Below are 25,023 nucleotides of genomic sequence, written 5' to 3' on the forward strand. Positions count from 1 at the left end.
AAATAAAATGCTCCCAAACCTAGCTGGGAATTTTAAGCCATCTCCCGTCTTTCTAGCTGCTTCCGTTCCATAGTTACATGGTTTTAAAAAAGCTTAACTATATCCAACATGGCGCTGGCCAGAAAACTAAATCTCCCATCATGCAATGCTTATGTCTGATTGGTCCATGACATAGTAGAGCTGAGTGAGTGAGTGCATTAGCAGAGTTGTGTGAGTGGAATAGCAGAGATGTGTGGGTGCATTAGCAGAGTCATGTGAGTTGTGAGGTGATTCGGGGGGAGTCGGGGGGGGGGGGGTTTGCTGCTGCAGCCGCCAGTGAGTAGCGGATGGGTGGGGGGGGGGCGATTTCCGCAGGCTGCCAGTGAGTCGTGGGTGGAAGATTGCCGCCGGCCACCAGTGAGTCGCAGGGGTTTTGTGCTGCGGGTGGGGAGTGGTTCCCGCGGGCCGCCGGTGAATCAGGGGTGGGGTGCGGGGGAGATATGTGCCCCGGGCAAGTGGCGGTAGGGGGCTGTGCCGTGGGTGTGTTGGTAGTAGTCAGACTCCTTCCCCGGCCTCCGCTCATCCTTTCTCCATAGAACGAGTAGCGGCTGGTGCCCGGGGTGTGATCCGAGGGGGTCTTTGGCGGCACACAGGTGACCTGGGGGGAGGAAGTCGGGAGACACTGATCAGCAGCAGCTGTCAGTGTCTTCCCTCACTTTAATGGGCAGGGTTAGAAGCCAGCCCATTGAAGAGACGGAGGACACGTGATGCCGACACGGAGGGTGGTGGCCAGGAGCAGGAAGTGGTGTCGGGTTGGACTGAGATTTCATGATTTTAATGCGTTTGGTGGGGGTAAATGCATCTGGATAACAGCAAAACAGTGCAGAATCCATAATAAATTGATATTGGAAAGATGGAAAGCTATGGGTGGGCAATGTATTAATGCAAAAAAAATTGTGTGTGTGTGTGGGGGGGGGGGGGGATACCCCCAAAGCATGGCTTCTCGGCAAAGCAGATGCATGGCCTGTATTTATAGCTTATGCTCCAAACAACACATTGGTATCGAGTACCTAATAACTAGAGAGCCAGCAATTCTAACTGCTTGCAGCAGGAGTCGCTCATGTGTCAGATGAGAGTATTCAAAAATCACCATGAGGACACAATACTTACACTAACAAAACACAGCAATTACTGAGCTCAGTGAAAAAAAAATGCAATGAAGTACTCATTCAGTCTCTTGACACATTGCCCCCTATGAATTTAATTATGCAAAAAAGGGTCTGTGGAGCCTCAGTTGGGAGTCTTAAAACACGGGAATAGCCAGATATCCCTCCAAGGAAGGACAACCTGTTGCCAAGGGGTGCCTCCCTGTAGGGAAATAACCAAACTGTGAGAATGGATGCCTGGCTTTGGTAGACCGTTGTCATGTGGCAATACTCGCAACAGAGTTTGACTTTGACGCAAAAGGGGCTACCCTGATATTTCCGGCAAATTTGTCTTTTAAGCTTAATTAACACACAGCGCAATGTTATATAACTTTGTAAAGTGTGTTAATAAGCTATCTGGCCCCGTCCCCCCCCCCCCCCCCCCCCCCTTGCCATCACCCCCCCCCCCTTTAAAAATAAAGAAATACATACTAAATAACTGTCGCACATGCCCACCAGCAGCCTTTTCTCTCCCATTCACTCCTCCGCAACACGGAAGTGAGGGAGAACCGAGGTTGTTGGACAGAGATGTCAGGAGATTCAAGCGGCGATCGTCATCAGAAGGATGGTAAGTATATCAGCTATGTGTGTGTCTTTTTCTTGGGGGGGGGGGGGGGGGGGGTACTCCTTTAAGAGGATACGTATCAGGGTGGTTTGATGACCTCTTCTCTGGGAGGCCAGCCCATCAGTTTCAGGTAATGACCCTCTTACCATGACATACTATGCATCACGCAGTGGTAAGAAGTAAAATAGTTACCTGTGCGGACAATTATGGCTTTGACAGGCTCTCCAGCATAGAATCTGGTTTGGATTACATTGGTCCCACAAAATAAAGTGTGACGTCTGTGAACTTCTGTATTATAGGTTTCATCCTCCATTCCTCTGGAACTTGTAGATGGGTCTGGCAAATTGGTCTTTGTCACTGGTACACTTTCACCTAAAGGAAATGGTACAAATTGTGAATTTTTACACACACACACACACACACACACAAAGCCATTTTGATGCACCTTTACCTGTTAACATGCTTTCATTCACAATGCAGGTTCCACTAATCAGGATTGCATCACATGGCATAATGGTCCCATTGGGGGGGATAAGCATAATGTCACCTGGTACAAGGTCAGTAGACATGATTTCTTCAACCTCTGAATGAGAGAGACACACATACTAAATACCGACACATTTTCATTAATCAATACATACACGGTCAAGAAAACCTAAAGAGCCTGTTTATACAGGTTTCCTCTTAACAAAGGTTGCAATCCATCAGTATCCTCACCAATCCACACACTGCAACTATGCATAGACTGTCAAGAAGCCAGAAACCATAGCTTTCAAAAGAACATGACCCTGAGGCTCAGCCAGCTGAATACTGACCACACAGTTGACTTTCTAAGCCCTTATTGGCATACTGGACTCTGAAACTAATGGCACCAGTTGTTAGTGAGGAAAATAATGGTCCAGAACACATTCAGTGATTTCACATCTAACCTTATGTTAGCCCATAAAATAAACTTGTGCATATTGTACAATAAAATAAATGATATAAAAAAAACGGTTTTGTCTGCTTTGCATACATTAATAGTAAATATAATTCCTAAAATACAGTTAATGCCACCAGGTTAGGGATATTTGTATTTTGATGACAAGGTAGTGATTTATTTATTTATTTTTTTAATAAATGGTCCTTTAAAAAAAACATAAAAAACACTTACACTCATCTTCCCTGCTGTCACCGGTATCCTAGAACCCTGTCCCACTGAGCAGCTGAGCAGCTCTTCTGCTATGAGGATTTATAGGGGGACTTGCTCACTCAGCCACCTGAGACCCTGATGCGGGTTTCTGCTGGCCGAGGTGGGACTCTGATCCCAGAAGTGCTGTGCAGCAGGACTGTGGCATGGGAGCAGGGAAGGTGAATGAATTTTTTTTACTGCCAGCCTGAGCACCAATATATAAAAATATTACTACCTGGACAACCTGTTTAAAGGGAACCTGTCACGCCGGTACCTAGGGCAGAGTCTGCCCGACCCATGGTAGATACCATGATACTTAACCGGGCCCGCTGTGGAGAAATCGCCACCGGTCGGTCTGCGTACTTAATATGTAAATTTCCATATTAAGCGGCCATGGTGGGACCAGCTTTGGGAGCGGACCGGCTGGAGCAGGTTTTGGGGGCTCTACCCCGGGTCCCGGGGTGACAGGTTCCCTTTAAAATGATGCAGGTCAAACTATTTAAATGTATTAAGTGTGTGTCACAATTTATGTATTTTCAGCCTTTACAGCCAGCACAGTGCAATAAAAGGAAACTATGTTAAAATTACCTACCTTTGTTTGCACGGCACACGGTAACTCTGACAATACTGTGAGCTGCAACCATGTCATGTAACATTATATATTGCTATAAAAAGAAGAAAGATCATTTGTACATTGGCATTAACAAACACTTTCTATGTGTTAGACCCCATTCATATTTTGCTGAAGTACAGATAGTATCAAGGACACCTTGCAATAACTTTCAGTTATGAGAGTTATTTCTCCCTTCCTCCCGATACCTATGAACATTTGGCCCAGCCGAACACTCCTGTGTTCTTTATGGGGAGGTGTAAGCCACAGCCAGACAGCTTAGGTGGTGGCTTGTCTCTCTCAAAACAAAAGGGTTGGGCAGTGATTTTCCATTATTCCTAAACCCATTGGTCAAATATCATTTGAATATGAAGTCCAGGACTATTATGACAATGTCTCACCTTTTTAATGGTGTACAGAGAACTGATAATTGATATTACAGACATTAAAACAATGGCAGATGCATAGTAGTAATATTCATCTGTAGTCCACAAAATAACACTGAACAGCTGAAAAATGTAAAAAGGATTCAGGACCTGGAAAAAAAAAAAAACACAAATGTGAAAAAAAAGAGCGAGACTTTCCCAACAAGACATGCAAATAACATTTAATTATAATGTAATAAAAAAAAAAATAATAATAATACAGGGATACAGTAATACAGATGGCAGAGGGACACAGGGCACTGGAGTGACACTGAGCATCCCTCTGCCATCATCCTCTCCAGCAGCCACAGCCAACACAGCTCTGAGGGGCAATAAAATATAGTGTGAATTATGGGAAAACCTTGAGTGCTGTAAATACATAATATATATATGTGTATATATATATATATATATATATATATTATATATACATATATATATATATATACATATATACACACATATATAATTTCTCACCCACAAAGAAAAATCCCAAACTGGCTGCAGCAAGTATTTAATTCAAAGGATTCCTATAGGGAACGCACGTGGGCGGGCGGGCGGGCGGGCGCGCACACACACACACACACACACACACACACACTTTGTTCTTTGTTGTTTATTTTGCTCTATTATTGTGTGCCTATCCTTTGGGTTTAGTAAAAGTGAGAAAATTAAGCCCATCTTTAACCATGTGTTCTAAGCTGCCTTCTGGTAGTAACATGTAGTCTTTGGTCACTTGATCTAGGCATCATTAAATACTGCATATAAAATATATAACAGTAACAAATGATAATATGGCTCTAATACTAAAGGAGCTTTACATCTCATGAAATTCTTCCATGTCAGAAGAACAGAATAAGAGGGAAAAACAGGAAAATAAATCACATACTGATATTACATCCGTTTTATACTATGTTGTAACAGAAGTCTACACAAAGTAGAGAAAAAAGCAGAATTAGGCTTTTTGAAATCCATTTGTGTGCATCCGTTTTGGGGATCCCTTTTTTTTTTTTATGTAAACTAAAATGTATTCAGCTATGGGGTTTTTTATAAGCCATTGGAAAAACGGACCAAAACGGATGCACGCAAATGTATTCAGTTTTTCATACTGTAGCCACGATCTACTCGAATTTCAGCCAAACATTGCTACCAGTATGTAATATCCAGCAAATAAACATGAACACCAAAGTGCCATGAAGCAAAGTAAAACCAGATGTGTGCTATGTAAAGGAGAACATGTGGTTTCTAAAGGAATTGTGCCATTAAAAAAGTGGCTCACTGCTTAAATCAGGTTTATCTTAAAGCGCATCTGTCACAGAGGGTTGGTACTATGCACGAGCCTATTTGGACCAGAATGGGGGACGCCAATAGTACCATCCTGGCATGGTCGTATCTATGGATACTCAAACTTCCATCAGCAGAAGAAATTTCAGGTCGATCAGGTCAGCATACTTTGTACACTTTAATGTTTTAGTAAAAGAACGGCCATTGGTTTCAATTAAAACAAGGACCGTTCTTTGCATTGACTTTAATTATTAAAACAGCATTTTTTTCACAAAATGTATTAAATGTCGGTTCTTTGGCTACAGCTGTCAAAATAATGTTCATGTCTTATTTCCGTTGTCCATAGCCTTCAATGCAATTTTTCACTTAAAAACGGCCGTTGTTTTGAGTGGCAAATAACGGCCGTACATAGTGAGAACATAGCCTGAACATATTTTTAACCCCTAGACGACCCAGGGCGTATAGTTACGCCATGGAAGTCTGTCCCCAGACGACCTAGGGCGTAACTGTACGCCCTGGGTGTTTCTCCCGCTATGAAGCGTGCTCCGGAGCGGAGCGCGCTTCATAGCAGGTGGGGGCTGGCTGCAATCAGCAGCCGGGACCTCAACGGTAATGTCACGCTGCAGCGATCGCGCTGCCGCGTGTCATTAACTCCTTAAACGCCGCGATCGCGGCGCGACCGCAGCGTTTAAGTGTAAGTGACAGGGGGAGTCCCCTGTCACTTACCGATCGGGACCCCCGCAGTGTGACTGCGGGGGTCTCGATCGGTAAAACGGACCGCCGGAGGTCTCTCACCTGCCTCCGTGCGGTCCGATCGGCAATCTGCTACACTGAGCCTGCACAGGCAGGCTCAATGAGCAGAGCGCCGATAACACTGATCAATGCTATGCCTATGGCATAGCATTCATCAGTGTAGAAATCAAGCTAATGTATGTAAAAGTCCCCCAAAGGGACTTCAAATGTGTAAAAAAAAAAAAAAAAAAGTTAAAAACACCAATACACTACCCCAAAACCCCTCCCCGAATAAAAGTTGAAATCACCCCCCTTTCCCATTATATAAATAAAACATATAAAAATAAACAAATAAACATATAATATACTGTAGCGTGCGTAATTGTCCGATCTATTAAAATATAACAAGCGTCATTGGGAACGGTAAACGGCGTACACGAAAAGAGGGAAAAAAGTGCGCGGATTACCGATTTTATGTTACATTATATATAAAAAATTTTTATAAAAAGTGATCAAAACGTCCGATCTTCACAAATATGGTATTAATAAAAACTAGAGATCATGGCGGAAAAAATGACACCCCATACAGCCCCGTAGGTGAAAAAATAAAACCTATATAAGTGTCACAATAGGCCCATTTTATTTATAATTAATTGCCAAAAAAAAAGGATTCCATTTAAAAAAATTTATAACACTAGAGAATCTGTGTAAACCTGCATATAGTTGTGTTCGGACTGACCTATAGAATAATAGTATCATGTCGCTTTTACCATATAGTGCATTACGTAGACACAGGAACCCCCCAAACGTTACCATATTGCATTCTTTTTTGCAATTTCACCAATTTATATCTTCATAAATAATATATTTGGAATTCCATCATACATGTTATGGTAAAATGAAAGACGCCGTTACACAGTACAACTATTCCTGTAACAAATAAGCCATTACATGGCCCTGTAGATAAAAAACTGAAAGTGCTAGAGCTCTTAGAAGGGGAGGAGGGAAAAATGGAAACACTAAGATCAAAATTTGCGTGGTCCACTGGGTCATTTTGGGCCTGGTCCTCAAAGGGTTAAAGGATTTTTGTGATTTTTTTTTTATTTTTATATTCCATTTCACTATTTAAATTATAAAAGGATTCCAAAAAAGAAAAGTGACCTATACAGTGTTACAATGAAATAGCAAAGACAACAACTCTGCTTCCATGTGTCACTTAAGTTACTTGTGTGTCCCATACAAAGAATAGGGACTAAACTTACTGTGACTAGATCCATGCAAGAGCTGAGGCAAGATGGCAGCCTCCATAATAATGTACAAAAATAAGATGTAAAAAAGTTACAAATCACAAAAAAAATTTTTTTAAAACAAACAAAACAAAAACCACCAACATATTCCACCATCTGGCTCTATTATAAGTAAAAACAAATCTAGGCAATACATGCCCTTTAACTTAACCCCTTAACGACATCGGGCGTAAACTTACACCCTCGCGCCCTGGTACTTGGCGCATCAGGGCGTAAATTTAAGCCCGATGTTTCCCCGATCGCTGCGTGTTCGCACACAGCGATCGGGGAAGATGGCCTGCTATAAATCATAGCAGGCCATCATAGCTTCTCGGCACGGGGGTGGTTAACACCCCCCGTGCTTACGATCGCCGCTATAGGCTGATCAATTCAGATCAGCCAATAGCGGCGATCGGAACCTTTCCGGGTCATCGGTGACCCGATGACCCGGAAAAAAATGGCGGTCGGTGCTGTCCGAGGACGGCACCGACCGCCATTACTGTAATAAGTAATAGTGGTCACCGTGCCACCGGCCCGATCGCCGTGAACGGCCGGCCGGCCGTTCACGGCGATCAGGCCGGTGGCACAGCGATCAGAGTCCCACAAAATAAAAAATACCTGCCCTGGACCCCTCAGCTAGGTAGCTGAGGGGTCCAGAGCAGGTATTTGCACATTACTCACCTGTCCCGGGTTCCTGATCGGCGTCTTCCGGGTTCGCGGCATCCTCCGTCATTCCGTTCGGTCTTCGGGTCTTTCCGGCGGTCCCCGTCGTCTTCTTTCGGCTATTTTCAGCTTCAGCCTCGTCATTATCCGGAATTTGCGCTGTGCTGCCCTCTAGCGGCTGATATGTGTAATACACTTATCAGCAGCTACAGGGATGTTCAGAATGTAGAAAAAGTTTTTTTTTTTCTTCCAAATTTTTTATTCTATTTTCCGCACCCTATCGCCGCTGAGTGTTGATCAGCATCGCACGAAAGTGCGCTGCTAATCAGCAACTCCTTTGTTGGCGTAGTTTTTTTTTATACTTACTGTAAAAAAAAAAAAAAACACGTAAAAAACACTACATTACACCACACTACATTGAATAAAGTTTGACACTACACCACTACATACCCCATATACCAATCCCCATATAAAGATGGCCCTAGGGTGTTTTCGGCGTCAGAGGGATACGTTATTATTGCCTCCGACACCGAAACAGCCAGTGAGGATGAATGGGGGGATCCTTCTTTCCTCCATTCATCCTCATCCTCCTCCGGTGACGTGTCTGGGGGTAGCGTAGCGTACGCTGCCCCCCAGACACGTCTTTTCCACCAGTACCGTCCCAATAAGAGATCACGGTATGGTGTGAAATTCTACAAACTCTGTGAGCGTATCTCAGGGTACTCTTACAGATTTAGGGTGCGTGCACACTGCGGAATGGCGAAGGATAACCCTTCATGCATTCCGCAGCTGGCACCCGCCGGCGGACTGATGCAGGCGCATGTCTCTACCCGTGTCATAGACTCCATTCTATGCACGGGCGGATTCCGTCGTCCATCCAAAGAATGAATACGTTGGACGGAGAGCGGAATCCGCCCGTGCATAGAATGGAGTCTATGACAAGTGTGGAGACGTGCGCCTGCATCAGTCAGCCGGCGGGTGCCAACTGCAGAATGCACGAAGGATTATCTGTCGCGATTCCGCAGTGTGCACGTACCCTTAGAGTGTATGTAGGAAGGGACACCCGAATGCAGCCCCCAGATGCCCCCTCCACCCCCCATCCTTGGAACAAGTGGGAAGATCGTCCGGGAACTGATCTTCCCACTGCTGGATAAAGGTTACCACCTGTACGGGGATAACTTTTATACCAGCACCCCCTCTTCCGGTCCGTCACTGCCCGAGCTACTGTAGCTTGCGGCACAATCCGAAAATATCAGAAGCAGTAATAAAGCCCTAATAATTAGTAGCCATGGAGCGGACCCAGCGCTTCTGGATATGAAGGACCCCGTATGGCACCAGGACAACATTTTCCAGGTGACGTCCCGCACACAGGAGAACGGGAGACCCCAGAAGAAGTGCAGAGTGTGGCCTAACACGGGGATCAGGAAGGACACCATTTACCAGTGTGACACCTGTCCTGATCACCCCGGCTCTGCATACTGGATCGCTTCAAGGCGCACAATACGTCATTGGGGTTCTACATTTTCTAAATTCTGTCCCTTATTCCTATTTCAGGGGTCACGTTGATCCAGGGAATATTCTGATCGCCATTATGGAGTCGGGAAGGAATTTTTCCCCTGTGATAAAGCTACTGTCGTCTGCCTCACGAGGGTTTTTTGCCTTCCTCTGGATCAACACAGATAGAATTTGATGGACACCTGTCATTTCCAACCTTATAAACCAATAGTTGGCCTAATACCCCCAAATAAATTAGAATTGTCCCTTTTTCCCCAGCTAAGTAGGTATGGCCACCATTCCCATTAGAGGATGCCATGATGCAATTACAAAGCCTCTGTGCGGCCAGGACAGTAGAAACCCCCCACAAGTGACCCCATTCTGGAAACTACACCCCATAAGGAATCTAACAAGGGGGGCAGTGGGGATATGGCCCCCTGGTGACGGCCACATTTGGGACGTGAAAATGAAAAAAATGGTATTTTTTATTTTCTCGGCACATTCTACGTAAGTGACTGTCACCAGTGGGGTCCATATCCTCACTGCACCCCTTGTTAGATTCCTTATGGGGTGTAGTTTCTAGAATGGGGTCACTTGTCGGGGGTTTCTACTGACCTGGCAGCACAGGAGCTTTGTAATTGCGACATGGCCTCCATCCTCCATTCCAGCCTCTAAATGGCGCTCTGTCCCTTTGGTGACTTGCCCTGTGCCCATATGGCACATTATGCCCACATGTGGGGTATTTTCGTACTCAGGGGAAACTACCCTACACGTTTTGTGTTCATTTTCTTTTTTTTTTTTTTTATAAATGTAATTTTTATTGGTGATTTTTCAATATAAACATACAAAAGACAACAGGATAATTCCAAAAAGCAAAGCAATCTGTCACATACAGTAGAGATCAAGTGGCCCAGAACGGGTCGCCAACTATATGTCAAAACTAGAACATAGGCTGTATGTAGCATTATAATAACCTGTAATAACATTAAATCAACGGACGGACACTCGCACACCACCAGACAAACTGAACTTCTAAAAGAAGTCCAGCCATGACAAACACACTAGACAGGGGGGGGGGGGGGGGGGGGGGGGGGGGGACAAAGGGAAAAAACAGAAAGGGGGACAAGGATAGGTAGCAGGATCCTGTCAGTTACAATCGAACAGGGGGGTAGTGTTCATCCCAGGGAGCCCATATCTGATCAAACAACTCCAATTTGTTGTTTAGAGAGGCCGTGAGGCGCTCAAGAGAGCGTAGTTCTTTCACTCTGTCAACTAGGCAGGAGAGGGATGGAGGGGAGGTCTGCTTCCAGGATCTAGCGATTAAGGACTTAGCTGCAGTCAGTATCACTAAGAGTAATTTAGAAGCTTTTTTCCTCAACTGTTTCGGGGTCAGGTTTAACAAGCAGACTACCGGGTCTAAACAGATGGGATAATCGAGAATTCTAGTGGCAAGGGAGCAGACCTCCCTCCAAAATCCGGTGATCAGTGAACACTCCCAAAATATGTGGAACAATGTCCCAGTAGCACCATTACACCTCCAACACAGGGAAGAGATGGAGCTATTAAGTCTATTGAGGAGCTCGGGGGTATGGTACCAATGCATCATGACCTTATAGTGTGTCTCCTTATAAGTAGCACATATGGAAGAAGTAGCCGCCCTGTCCCAGATTATGCTCCAGCACTCGGGAGAAATCACTCTGCCCACAGCAGCTTCCCACCTGTCCATATATTTATGTCGTACGGAAGCATCAGAAGCAGGCAAATTAAGAATGCTATAGATGGCTGAAATCAGTCCAGTAGTCGAAGTACCCATGCGTACCAGTTGTTCGAACGCCGTCGGCTTGGCAACCGTAAGCGTCCCCAAGCGGTGAAGCATGAAGTGACGAATATCTGAGTAGAAGGATCTATTCTCTTCCAGAAGTTCCTTCCTATCTACCAGTTTTTCAAAGGGGAGTAGAGTGCGACTCACTGGGTCTACTACGTCCGCGAACTGGAACAGCTGCCTCATGCCCCAGGCCCGTACAGTGTCCGAGTCAAGACTCGAAGGAAAGTCTGGAAAGAGTAGGAAGGAATTGAGAGGGGAAGCAGAAGAGGAAAGGCCAAATTTCGCAGCACAGGAGGCCCAAACCGACAAGGTGAACCGCATGGGACCTAGGAGAGACAGGTGGGAGTGAGAAGGAGGAGAAACATGCCACAGAAATGAGTTGGGATGATACGGTGCAAACCAGATTTTTTCTATTTCCACCCATTTTTTATAAGCGTGATATTTTGACCAAGCAGTTATTTGTCTCAAGTGGGCAGCCCAGTAGTAGTGGAGAATGTTTGGTACTGCCAGGCCCCCTTGCGTCTTACTACTGGTCATTACAGTTTTAGGAATACAATGTCTACCCGAGTGCCAAATGAACTTAAACATGGCACTCTGCATCGCTTTCAATTCATACAAAGGGACTCTAACTGGGAGAGTTTCAAAGAAATAAAGGAGCTTGGGCAAGATAGACATTTTGACCGCCGCTATACGTCCTAATAAGGAGATATAGTGGCCCGACCACTTAGTCAAAAGGGATTTTAACTCTCGAAATAAGGGGGGATAATTCACACCATACAGGGCGGAATATTTGGGAGTCAAACGAACCCCCAGGTATTTAATAGAGGATGAAGACCAGCGAAACTGAAAGGTGGATTTTAAGTGGGCTACCATATCATCGGGCATGTTAAGGGCTATTGCTTCAGACTTGGCCGTATTGACCCTGTAGCCGGAGAGAGTCCCAAAATCTGTCAACAAGTCATGTAGAACAGGTAAAGTGGTAATTGGTTCCGACAGGGTGAGGAGAACATCATCAGCGAACAACATGATTTTATATTCCTTACCTCTAACCAAAACTCCCCTTATATCAGGGCAATTCCGGATGGCAGCCGCCAGGGGTTCGATGCATAAGACAAACAGTAGGGGTGATAGTGGACAACCCTGGCGAGTGCCATTCGAAAGAGCAAAGGTTTCAGAAAGCATATGTGGGAATTTAAGTGTTGCCGAGGGGCATGTGTAGAGGGACTTAACCGCAGTCAGAAAAGGGCCAGAAAGCCCAAAATGGGCTAAAGTGTTAAACAGGAATGGCCACCCAAGGCGGTCAAATGCCTTTTCAGCATCCAGACTCAAGACCAAGGCCCTGTCCGACTGCAGATTAACCGCATCTATAAGGTCAATTGCACGTCTGGTGTTGTCTCCACCCTGCCTGTTTGTTACAAAGCCCACCTGGTCCTTGTCCACTAAGGACGGAAGCCAAAAGCTCAGGCGGTTGGCAAGAATTTTCGTAAAAAGCTTAAGATCTGAGTTCAGGAGGGCTATAGGCCTGTAGTTACCACACTCCTGGGGATCTCTGTCCGGCTTAGGGATCAAGGTAATGTACGAATTAAGCATAGAAGTAGGGATAGGAGAACCCTGAAGGAAGGAGCTAAAGAGCGAAAGCAAGCGTGGAGAAAGTTCAGAGGGAAAGGTTTTGTAATACAGGTATGTGAAGCAGTCAGGACCCGGTGAGCGACCGGAGGGCAGATCCTTGAGGACTTCAGAAAGCTCCTCGGTGGTAATTGGCGAATTTAGGTCTTCGACCGCCTGAGGGGGAAGAGACGGAAGGCGACATTCAGCTAAGAAGGCATCTATACGCACATTCCGTGCCACCGGATCCGAGGGAAGAGTAGAGGATAGAGAATAGAGAGTAGAGTAGAACCTTTGGAACGTAGAGGCTATATCTTTGGGATGAAATTTCAGGGCACCAGTGTGGTCTCGCACTACCTGGGGAGACTGGGCAGCCGATCGGTCATTAAGCATACGTGCCAAAAGCGTATGGGCCTTGTTACCCTTTTCATAGAAACGCTGTCTAGAATAAAGAAGCAGACGTTCTACATTATCTAAAGCTAGGTCCTTCAAACGAGCTCTAGCAGCGATCAGCTTACCCAGAGTCCCCAAAGAAGGACGCACACCCATAGATCGCTCCAGGGTCTTAATAACCTTCTTGAGAGACAGGTTCATTTTTTTTTTTAACCCCTTGTGGAAATGGAAAAAATCAAGGCTAGAGCAACATTTAGTGTAATTTTTGTAAAATTTTTACTCTAAATCATTAATCTTGTCATGATTTTTTCATTTTCACAAGGGGCTAAAAGATAAAAAAAAAACAATTAATGTGTAGCGCAATTTCCCCTGAGTACGGAAATACCCCACATGTGGACATAAAGCGCCATGCGGGTGCAGGGTAAGCCTCCAAAGGGAAGGAGCGCCATTTGGTTTTTGAAGGCTGGATTTGGATGGTATGGATTTCGAGGGGCCATGTTGCATTCAAAAGGCCTCTGTGTTGCCAAGACAGTTGAAACCACCCACAAGTGACCCCATTATGGAAACTACAACCCTCAAGGAATGTAACAAGGGGTGTAGTGAGCATATGAACACCACTGGTGACGGGCACAAATGTGGAACAATGTGGCGTGAAAATGAAATATTCCATTTTTTACACTATAATGTTGGTTTAGCCTTGAATTTATCATTTTCACAAGGGGTTAAAAGAGAAAAATAACACAATATGTGTAGAGCAATTTCCCCCGAGTCCGTAAATACCCCACATGTGGACATAAAGCGCCATGTGGGCGCAGGGCAAGCCTCCGAAGGGAAGGAGCGCCATTTGGATTTTGGAGGTTGGATTTGGCTAGAATGGATGATGAACGCCATGTCGCATTTACAGAGCCCTTGTGCTGCCAAGACAGTGGAAACCCCCCACAAGTGACCCCATTCTGGAAACTGCACCCCTCAGGGAATCTAACAAGGGGTGCAGTGAGGATATGGACCCCTTGATGACGGGAACATTTGTGCCATGAAAGTGAAAAAATGAAATTTTTTACTTTTACGTCACATTGTTCCACATTTGTGCCAGTCACCAGTGGGGTCCATATGCTCACTGTGCCCCTTGTTAGATTCCTTGAGGGGTGTAGTTTCCAGAATGGGGTCACTCGTGGGGGGTTTCCAGTGTCTTGGCAGCACGAGGGCTCTGTAAATGCGACATGGCCCTTGAAATCCTTTCCAGTGAAATTCAGCTTCCAAAAGCCAATTGGCGCTCCTTCCCTTTGGAGGCTCGTCCTGAGCCCTTGACGCTTTATCACCACATGTGGGGTATTTCCGTACCCGGGAGAAACTGCGCTACACATTTTGTGTCTTTTTTTTCCTCTTATCCCTTTAAGAAAATGAAAAATTGAAGGCTAGAACAACGTTTTAGTGTAAAAAATAAATTTTTCTTTTTTCACGCCATATTGTTTGGAAAATCTGTGAAGCACCTGTGGGGTCCAAATGCTCACCGCACCCCTTGTTACATTCCTTGAGGGGTGTAGTTTTCTAAATGGTGTCCCTTTAGGGGTCTTTTCAGGTTTTGGCACCCCAGAGCCTCTGCCAACCCGAAGTGGTACAGTCAAAAATGACCAAATATAACGGAGGCATTGAAATTCAGTAGGCGCTCCATTATATCTGAGGCTTGTGGTTGCGTCAAATAGCGCAATAGGGCCACATATGGGGTATTTCTATAAACTGCAGAAACGGAACAATAATTATTGGGGTGCATTTCTCTGGTAATAGGTTTATAATTATGAAAAATATTGGATTACAATAAAATCTCTGCACAGAAAATTAAAATTTTCAAATTTCTTACACACTTGGCTTTTATTTCTGTGACTCCCCTAAAGGGTTAAAACACTTTCTGGATGTGCTTTTGCAGAGTGTGGGGGGTGCAGTTTCTGAAATGGGGTGCTTTGTGGGGATTTCTAACATACTGGCCCCTCAAATACACTTTAAACCTGAACAGGTCCCTAAAAATATCTGATTTTGAAATTTTACTGAAAATTTGGAAATTTGCTGCTAATGTTTTAAGCTTCCTATTGTCTAAAAAAAATGAAAGATCGTTTAATAAATGCCGCCAACATAAAGTAGACATGTTGCTAATGCTATTTAATATATAATTTATGTGGTATAACCACTTTCTGTATACGCAAAAAAGTTTCAAAGTTGGAAAAATGCATTTTTTCACATTTTTTTACATTTGGTTTTTTTTTCATAAAGATTTGTTATGAGTATCGACTCCAATTTACCAGAAATGTAAAGTACAATATGTCACGAGAAAACAATCTCAGAATCAGCCGGATAGGTAAAAGCATCCCGAAGTTATTAATGAATAAAGTGACACTGGTCATATTCATAAAATTTGTCTCTGTCATTAACCCCTTAAGGACAGAGCCTGAAATGGCCTTAATGACAGAGACAAATTTTATGAATATGACCTGTGTCACTTTATTCATTAATAACTTCGGGATGCTTTTACCTATCCGGCTGATTCTGAGATTGTTTTCTCATGACATATTGTACTTTACATTTCTGGTAAATTGGAGTCGATACTCATAACGAATCTTTATGAAAAAAAACCCAAATAATGTGAAAAAATGTGAAAAACTGCATTTTTCCAACTTTGAAACTTTTTTGCGTATACAGAAAGTGGATATACCACCTAAATTATATATTAAATAGCATTAGCAACATGTCTACTTTATGTTGGCGGCATTTATTAAACGATCTTTCATTTTTTTTAGACGATAGGAAGCTTAAAACATTAGCAGCAAATTTCCAAATTTTTTTGTAAAATTTCAAAATCAGATATTTTTAGGGACCTGTTCAGGTTTAAAGTGTATTTGAGGGGCCTGTATGTTAGAAAGCCCCACAAAGCACCCCATTTCAGAAACAGCACCCCCCACACTCTGCAAAAGCATATCCAGAAAGTGTTTTAACCCTTTAGGGGAGTCACAGAAATAAAAGCTAAGTGTGTAAGAAATTTGAAAATTTTAATTTTCTGTGCAGAGATTTTATTGTAATCCAATATTTTTCATAATTATAAACCTATTACCAGAGAAATGCACCCCAAAATTGATTGCCCCGTTTCTGCAGTTCATAGAAATACCCCATATGTGGCCCTATTGCGCTATTTGACGCAACCACAAGCCTCAGATATAATGGAGCGCCTAGTGAATTTCAACGCCTCCGTTATATTTGGTCATTTTTGACTGTACCACTTCAGGTTGGCAGAGGCTCTGGGGTGCCAAAACCTAAAAAACACCCCTAAAGGGACACCATTTAGAAAACTACACCCCTCAAGGAATGTAACAAGGGGTGCATTGAGCATTTGGACCCCACAGGTGCTTCACAGATTTTCCTAACAATATGGCTTGAAAAAAGAAAAATTTATTTTTTACACTAAAACGTTGTTCTAGCCTTCAAAAATTTTTCATTTTCTTAAAGGGATAAGAGAAAAAAAAGACACAAAATGTGTAGCGCAGTTTCTCCCGAGTACGGAAATACCCCACATGTGGACATAAAGTGCCAAGCGGGCGCAGGACGAGCCTCCAAAGGGAAGGAGCGCCAATTGGCTTTTGGAAGCTGGATTTCACTGGAATGGATTTCAAGGGCCATGTCGCATTTACAGAGCCCTCGTTCTGCCAAGACACTGGAAACCCCCCACAAGTTACCCCATTCTGGAAACTACACCCCTCAAGGAATCTAACAAGGGGTGCAGTGAGCATATGGACCCCACTGGTGACGGGCACAAATGTGGAACAATGTGACGTAAAAGTAAAAAATTTCATTTTTTCACTTTCATGGCACAAATGTGCCCGTCATCAAGGGGTCCATATCCTCACTGCACCCCTTGTTAGATTCCCTGAGGGGTGCAGTTTCCAGAATGGGGTCACTTGTGGGGGGTTTCCACTGTCTTGGCAGCACAAGGGCTCTGTAAATGCGACATGGCGTTCATCATCCATTCTAGCCAAATCCAACCTCCAAAATCCAAATGGCGCTCCTTCCCTTCGGAGGCTTGCCCTGCGCCCACATGGCGCTTTATGTCCACATGTGGGGTATTTTCGGACTCGGGGGAAATTGCTCTACACATTTTGTTTTTTTTTCCCCTCTTTTAACCCCTTGTGAAAATGATAAATTCAAGGCTAAACCAACATTATAGTGTAAAAAATGTAATATTTCATTTTCACACCACATTGTTCCACATTTGTGCCCGTCACCAGTGGGGTCCATATGCTCACTACACCCCTTGTTACATTCCTTGAGGGGTGTAGTTTCCATATTGGGGTCACTTGTGGGGGGTTTCAACTGTCTTGGCAACACAGAGGCCTTTTGAATGCAACATGGCCCCTCGAAATCCATTCCATCCAAATCCAGCCTTCAAAAACCAAATGGCGCTCCTTCCCTTCGGAGGCTTACCCTGCACCCGAATGGCGCTTTATGTACACATGTTGGGTATTTCCGTACTCAGGGGAAATTGCTCTACACATTTAGTGTTTTTTTTTATCTTTTAGCCCCTTGTGAAAATGAAAAAATCATGACAAGATTAATGATTTAGAGTAAAAAGTTTACAAAAATTACACTAAATGTTGGTCTAGCCTTGATTTTTTCCATTTCCACAAGGGGTTAAAAAGAAAATTAACACAAAACGTGTAGGGTAGTTTCCCCTAAGTACCAAAATACCCCACATGTGGGCATAATGTGCCATATGGGCACAGGGCAAGTCACCAAAGGGACAGGGCGCCATTTAGAGGCTGGAATGGAGGATGGAGGCCATGTCGCAATTACAAAGCTCCTGTGCGGCCAGGACAGTAGAAACCCCTGACAAGTGACCCCATTCTGGAAACTACACCCCATAAGGAATCTAACAAAGGGTGCAGTGAGCATATGGACCCCACTGGTGACGGGCACTTACGTAGAACATGTGCCGAGAAAATAAAAAATACCATTTTTTTCATTTTCACGTCCCAAATGTGGCCGTCACCAGGGGGCCATATCCCCGCTGCCCCCCTTGTTAGATTCCTTATCGGGTGTAGTTTCCAGAATGGGGTCACTTGTGGGGGGTTTCTAATGTCCTGGCCGCACATTGCATCATGGCCTCCTCTAATGGGAATGGCAGCCATACCTACTTAGCTGGGAAAAAGGGACAATTCTAATTTATTTGGGGGTATTAGGCCAATTATTGGTTTATAAGGTTGGAAATGACAGGTGTCCATCAAATTCAACCTGTGTTGATCCAGAGGAAGGCAAAAACCCCTCGTGAGGCAGACGACAGTAGCCTCATCACAGGGGAAAATTCCTTCCCGACTCCATAATGGCGATCAGAATAATCCCCGGCTCAACGTGACCCCTGAAATAGGAATAAGGGACAGAATTTAGATAATGTAGAACCCCAATGACGTGTGGTGCGCCTTGGAGCGATCCAGTATGCAGAGGCCGGAGGGGTTAAGGCCAGGTGTTACACTGGAAAATGGTGTCCTTCCTGATCCCCCTGTTACGCCACACTCTGCACTTCTTCTGGGGTCTCCCTTTCTCCAGTGTGGGGGACGTCACCTGGAAAATGTTTTCCTGGTGCCATACGGGGTCCTTCATATCCAGAAGCGCTGGGTCCGCTCCATGGCTGCTAAATATTAGGGCGCTATTACTACTTCTGATATTTTCGTATCGTGCCGCAAGCTACAGTAGCTCAGGCAGCGAGGGACCGGAAGAGGGGGTGCTGGTATAAAAGTTATCCCCGTACAGGTGGTAACCTTTATCCAGCAGTGGGAAGATCAGTTCGCGGACGATCTTCCCACTTGTTCCGAGGATGGGGGGGCATCTGGGGGCTGCATTCGGGTGTCCCTTCCTACATACACTCTAAGGGTACGTGCACACTGCGGAATCGCGACAGATAACCCTTTGTGCATTCCACAGTTGGCACCCGCCGGCAGAGTGATGCAGGCGCACGTCTCCGTCCATGTCATAGACTCCGTTCTATGCCCGGGCGGATTCCGCTCTCCGTCCAACGTATTCATTCTTTGGATGGACGACGGAATCCTCCCGTGCATAGAATGGAGTCTATGACACGGGTAGAGACATGCGCCCGCATCAGTCCGCCGGCGGGTGCCAGCTGCGGAATGCACGAAGGGTTATCCTTCGCCATTCCGCAGTGTGCACATACTCTAAATCTGTAAGTGTACCCTGAGGTACGCTCACAGAGTTTGTAGAATTTCACACCATACCGTGATCTCTTATTGGGACGGTACTGGCGGAAAAGACGTGTCTGGGGGGCAGCGTGCGATGATGAGGACAATGAGGATGAATGGAGGAAAGAAGGATCCCCCCCCATTCATCCTCACTGGCTGTTTCGGTGTCGGAGGCAATAATAACGTATTCCTCTGACGCCGAAAACACCCTGGGGGCCATCTTTATACGGGGACTAGTATATGGGGTATGTAGTGGTGTAGTGTCAAACTTTATTCAATGCAGTGTGGTGTAATGTAGTGTTTTTTTACGTGTTTTTTATTACAGTAAGTATAAAAAAAAAACCTACGCCAACAAAGGAGTTGCTGATAAATGCCGCACTTATGTGCGGCACTTATCAGCAGACCGTGGCAGTAGAATATAGAACAAAAAAAAACACTCTACGCCAAAAAGGAGGAGTTGCTGATTAGCAGCGCACTTTCGTGCGATGCTGATCAACACTCAGCGGCGATAGGGTGCGGAAAATAGAAAAAAAAAAAAAATTGGAAAAAAAAAACCTTTTTTACATTCTGAACGTCCCTGTAGCTGCTGATAAGTGTATTACACATATCAGCCGCTAGAGGGCAGCAGAGCGCAAAATACGGAAAAAGCCGACGCTGGAGCCGAAAATAGCCGAGAGAAGCAGAACGTGACGTCACGGAGGAAGCCGAAGACCCGAACGAACACGAGGACGCCGCGAACCCGGAAGACGCCGATCAGGAACCCGGGACAGGTGAGTAATGTACAAATACCTGCTCTGGACCCCTCGGCTACCTAGATGAGGGGTCCAGGGCAGGTATTTTTTATTTTATGGGACTCTGATTGCCGTGCCACCGGCCCGATCACCGTGAACGGCTGGCCGGCCGTTCACGGCGATCGGGCCGGTGGCACGGTGATCACCATTGCTTTTTACAGTAATGGCGGTCGGTGCCGTCCTCGGACAGCACCGACCGCCATTTTTTTCCGGGTCATCGATGACCCGGAAAGGTTCCGATCGCCGCTATTGGCTGATCTGAATTGATCAGCCTATAGCGGCGATCGTAAGCACGGGGGGTGTTAACCACCCCCCGTGCCGAGAAGCTAAGATGGCCTGCTATGATTTATAGCAGGCCATCTTCCCCGACCGCTGTGTGTTAATACGCAGCGATCGGGGAAACATCGGGCGTAAATTTACGCCCTGATGCGCCAAGTACCAGGGCGCGAGGGCGTAAGTTTACGCCCGATGTCGCTAAGGGGTTAAGGCCATTTCAGGCTCTGTCCTTAAGGGGTTAAAGAGGTTTTCAAGGATTTTAATGTTTTTTCAAAAATCATCTAGCATTATTGCCTAAGTCAAGACAAAACTCCCATATACATTTTTCTTCTCTATCAGCTTCTATTGAGATGAAAAAGCTCTTTTTATATCTTGTATTGTTTGTTTACAAGCTGCTCTGTCTGTTTACATATGCAGCACACCCAGTGGCCAGAGTTGGAATTGCAGTGTATAACAAGCTAATCAAATACCATGTGCTGCAGCCTCAGGCCTGGTTCACACTATGTAAAAACAATGGTCGCATTTCATAACAACTATGGCCATTGTTATGAAATACGGACAATGTTTTTACATAGTGTGAACCAGGCCTAGGCATAGAATTAGATCTATTTTTTGGACTATTTTCTTCCTGCTTCCACAGCTTCTGCCTATGGTGCAATGGTGTCAGGATTACTGTGCTCACTGAAGAATTCGGGTTCATGTTCATTTTTCAGCGCCGAGAAATGCAGGGCGCACCTCCCATAGAGCGTCATTATGACACGGAGGCTGGCGGCATTCTGCGGAGGACAATTCCGCCGTTCTTACTCTGTGTTAACGGGCCCTTATTTTCCAATGATGGCTTGTGCTAAGCATTATGGTGATTGTACTTCCTCTGCAAAGAACAAACACTGAGGTATTATACAAACAAAATGAATTTTCAAAGAAAATAAAGCTCTACTGACAATACGTATTGACTCTATACCTTCTAAAACTGTCCTGGATATCTGTATACATGTCTATAACCAAGTCTATAAATAAATAATAAAACCAAATCTATTTGCCACAATATAATAATAATAATGATAATAATAATGATAATAATAATAATGATAATAATAATAATAATAATAATAATAATAATAATAATAATAATAATAATAATAATATTATTATTATTAATAATATTATATTGTGCCAAATAGATTTGGTTTTATTATTTATTTATAGACTTGGTTAGGTTATACATGTATACAGATATCCAGGACAGTTTTAGAAGGTATACAGTCAATAGGTATTGTCAGTAGAGCTTTAATTTCTTTGAAAATTCATCTTGTTTGTATAATACCTCAGTGTTTGTTCTTTGCAGAGGAAATACAATCACCATAATGCTTAGCACAAGCCATCATTGGAAAATAAGATGGAAAAAAAAATCAAACTCTGACAGGTTCTGAACCCTGGTCAGTGAGCTTGGTAATCCTGACACTTACCATTGCTCCACAGGCAGAGGCTGGAAGAACATAGACCATAGCAGTGTTCTGCCACACAGAGCTCCTCTCCACCTCTGTCCCGACCTCCTCCCTCCACAGACATAGGAGGACACCAGCAGCAGCAGCTCTATCTATAGGAAAGTTCTCACTGACATCCCATGAGCCCTGTGTGTGTGTGGAGGGGTGGCTTAGGACGGGGTGGAGATGAGCTCTGTGTTGGGACAGAGAGAGCTATCAGATCGGCAGCAGCACAGACAGCATTCCCCCTCCCAGAGTGACTCTCACTGCTCCTGCTCTGGAAGGGAAGCAGCCTGCTGCAGTAGAGTGTGATACACTCTGGGGACGGAGAGACACTGTGGATGTCTGTGCTGCTGCCGAGAGCCAATCAGAAAGCATCAATACCCGAGTCCCTCCCCCTCTCCTCACACAGGACTCAGCAGCTTCCAGCTCTATCAGAGGACACATGCAGGCACAGCAGCTGACGTCACCGAACCGGAAACACTGTGTTTCTGGTCCGGGATGTGACAGGAAGTCAGAAGCTCAGGAGCAGGCAACTCATGTGACCAGCTGGGGGATCTCCTAGAGCTGACAAGTAATGTTAGGGAAGTATATTAGAAAAGGGTTAACCTTGGTTAACCCTTTCCTAATACCAAAAATCATTTTTTCCTGGAAAACCCCTTTAAATAACTTAAACTCCTGTTCTTCTGCCCATAGATGTGGAAACTTTGACCTTACTATGCAACAAAGCAGACAATTTCCAACAACCCCTCTTGCTTGCATGTGCATTGAAGACCAACTGCTAAAACTAATGGTAAGTAAGCATGTGTAACCCACCTTAGCAGATGCCCAAAGGTGGGTCATAACAAGCAGGTTATTAAAACACAGCAGGCACACAAGGACATTAGTAACTCTCTAAGAAGTTACTACATCTGAGTGGTGAGTGTTTCAGACCCACCCTTATTGAGTTATTCAATGGACTCTCTAATTGTTTTTATCTTTCACATCATCACATTATAAACAAATTGGGGGGAATTTATGAAGTAGGAGTATGCAGTATTCCCTGCCCCCTTTTCCCCGCCCGAATTCAATAAGAGGCGTACACCTCTTAGTGAATCCATCCGGCCGCCCAAACCTGCGTCCAGAATACCAAATCAACACCTGTTTCCAGATCGCTTTCCTGGACTGTCTGAGGTCTCCTACCTTCCCCCATGCCACAGGCAGACTATGTGCAAAGCGCCAATAACACTGATCAATGCTATTGCATGGCATTGAACAGTGTATGCAATCTATTGATTCCATGTAAAAGTCTCTCAGTGGGACTTAAAAAGTTAAAAACTTAATTTTTTTTTTTTTAAATACCCATAAGCCCCTTCCCAAATTAAAATCACCCCCCTATCACATAATATAAATAAAACCTGTAAAAAAAAATAAATATAAATAAAACAAACATGTTGTATACTGCCGTGTGCATAATTTTCAGATCTATTAAATTATAACAATAGTGATCCCGTATGGCAAACTGGGTAAACGAAAAGAGGGAAAAAAGCACCAGGATTGCTGATTTTGTGTTACATTATAAACAAACAAAAATAATAATAATAAAAAAAAAAAAAGTCATCAAAACATCCAATCTACACAAATATGGTATTCATAAAAACTAGAGATCATGGCGCAAAAAAATGACACACCCCCCCCCCATACCGCCCTGTAGGCAAAAAAAAAAAATATTACAAGAATCACAACAGGACCATTTTAATAATCGCAAATTTTCCCCATTTTTATTTTCAGAAATAATATTTTTGGAGTTCCATCATACATGTAGTAGATGAAAGGTGCCATTACAAAGTACACTTGTTCCTGAAAAAAATAAGCCCTTACATGGCCCTGTATATAGAAAAATGAAAATGCTAGAGCTCTTGCAAGGCAAAGAGGAAAAAAACAATAATGCAAAAATATAAAAATTGGCGCAGTCAAATGTGTCATTTTGGGCTGGGTCATGAAGGAGTTAAAGAGAAACTACCAGCATGTTAGAAGAATATAACATACTCATACGTCCCTATAGCACACCGGGCACTGAGGATGAAGGTAATTTTCTTGCCTTGATTCTCATCGCTGTTTTATTTTTTCGGTCATTATACATATAATGGGTTAAACTGCCAGGATTGACTGCATTTAGCCAGAGAGCCACGCTGTCATGTGATCACAGCAGGTTAACTAAGGAATAAAAACACTTAGTCACTAACGGGTTAAACTCTCTAGGCCCATTAAGACCAGTGTACCTGTATGCCAGTCTTACCTAAACCCCCTCAGACATGTCCCAAGGCAGATTTCTTTAGAGGCGCATGTCTTTTAGTAGATTCAGCAACATCTACAACAGGTCTGAGATGGTTTAGATTTTTACAATTAGAATTTTTACAATTACCATTGTAAATCAGTCACAAGATAAGGCCATGCCCCCATGTACTCCGGCAAAAATGAAAAAAAAAAAAAAAAAAGTCTTTTGTGCAAACTGACTAGTTTGTGCTGTGACATAGTCCAGGGGTTGTTGCTGGATGGGAGGTATTTTCCTCTCAGCTTGTCTTGCTCTGAGGATTGTAGAGAGCTAGGTTCAAGGACTGGACTGGAGTTATTAAGCCATTCCAGGTTTTTAGGCATTTCCCAACATAGAAAGCTGAGCTGGGAGTGAGGGCAGGGAGAGGTGGTGTGTGCTCAAGTCTGGAGTACACCTAGGTGATCTGTCTAGGAGGACTGGTTGGACTGTGTTCAGACACATGGACTGTGTACAAGGCAGCTGCTGCTGTAAGGTCTGAACCAACACTTAGAACTTCTGTTACTGCTTTAAAGGCCAAGCTGGAACTGCACTTATGTGTGATGGCAGCATGAAGGTAATGCTGGATTTTTGTTCCATTTGTTTTTGTGATGTGAATAAACACTAAGATTTGAACTGTGAATTGCCTGTTTTCCTCTGTCTGCGACCGCTACCTAGCTATACCTGAGCAACTCCCCTACATATGGTGGAGGAT

General features: G+C 44.3%; 1 protein-coding gene across 3 annotated transcripts in view; it reads right to left on the bottom strand.

The window, feature by feature from the left end:
* The window catches only part of ATP13A3 (ATPase 13A3), a 189,981-nt gene that overhangs the window by 77,838 nt on the left and 87,120 nt on the right, over nt 1-25,023 (bottom strand). For all 3 annotated transcript variants that reach the window (XM_069975062.1, XM_069975063.1, XM_069975061.1), the window contains exons 8-11: nt 3,932-4,066; nt 3,513-3,585; nt 2,201-2,332; nt 1,942-2,121 (exon numbers count right to left, since the gene is read on the bottom strand). In XM_069975062.1, the coding sequence (XP_069831163.1) occupies nt 1,942-2,121; nt 2,201-2,332; nt 3,513-3,585; nt 3,932-4,066 (520 nt within the window). The remainder of the gene's footprint in view (nt 1-1,941; nt 2,122-2,200; nt 2,333-3,512; nt 3,586-3,931; nt 4,067-25,023) is intronic.

Source organism: Dendropsophus ebraccatus, chromosome 6, assembly GCF_027789765.1.
Source record: "Dendropsophus ebraccatus isolate aDenEbr1 chromosome 6, aDenEbr1.pat, whole genome shotgun sequence".
In the NCBI taxonomy this organism is placed as follows: domain Eukaryota; kingdom Metazoa; phylum Chordata; class Amphibia; order Anura; family Hylidae; genus Dendropsophus; species Dendropsophus ebraccatus.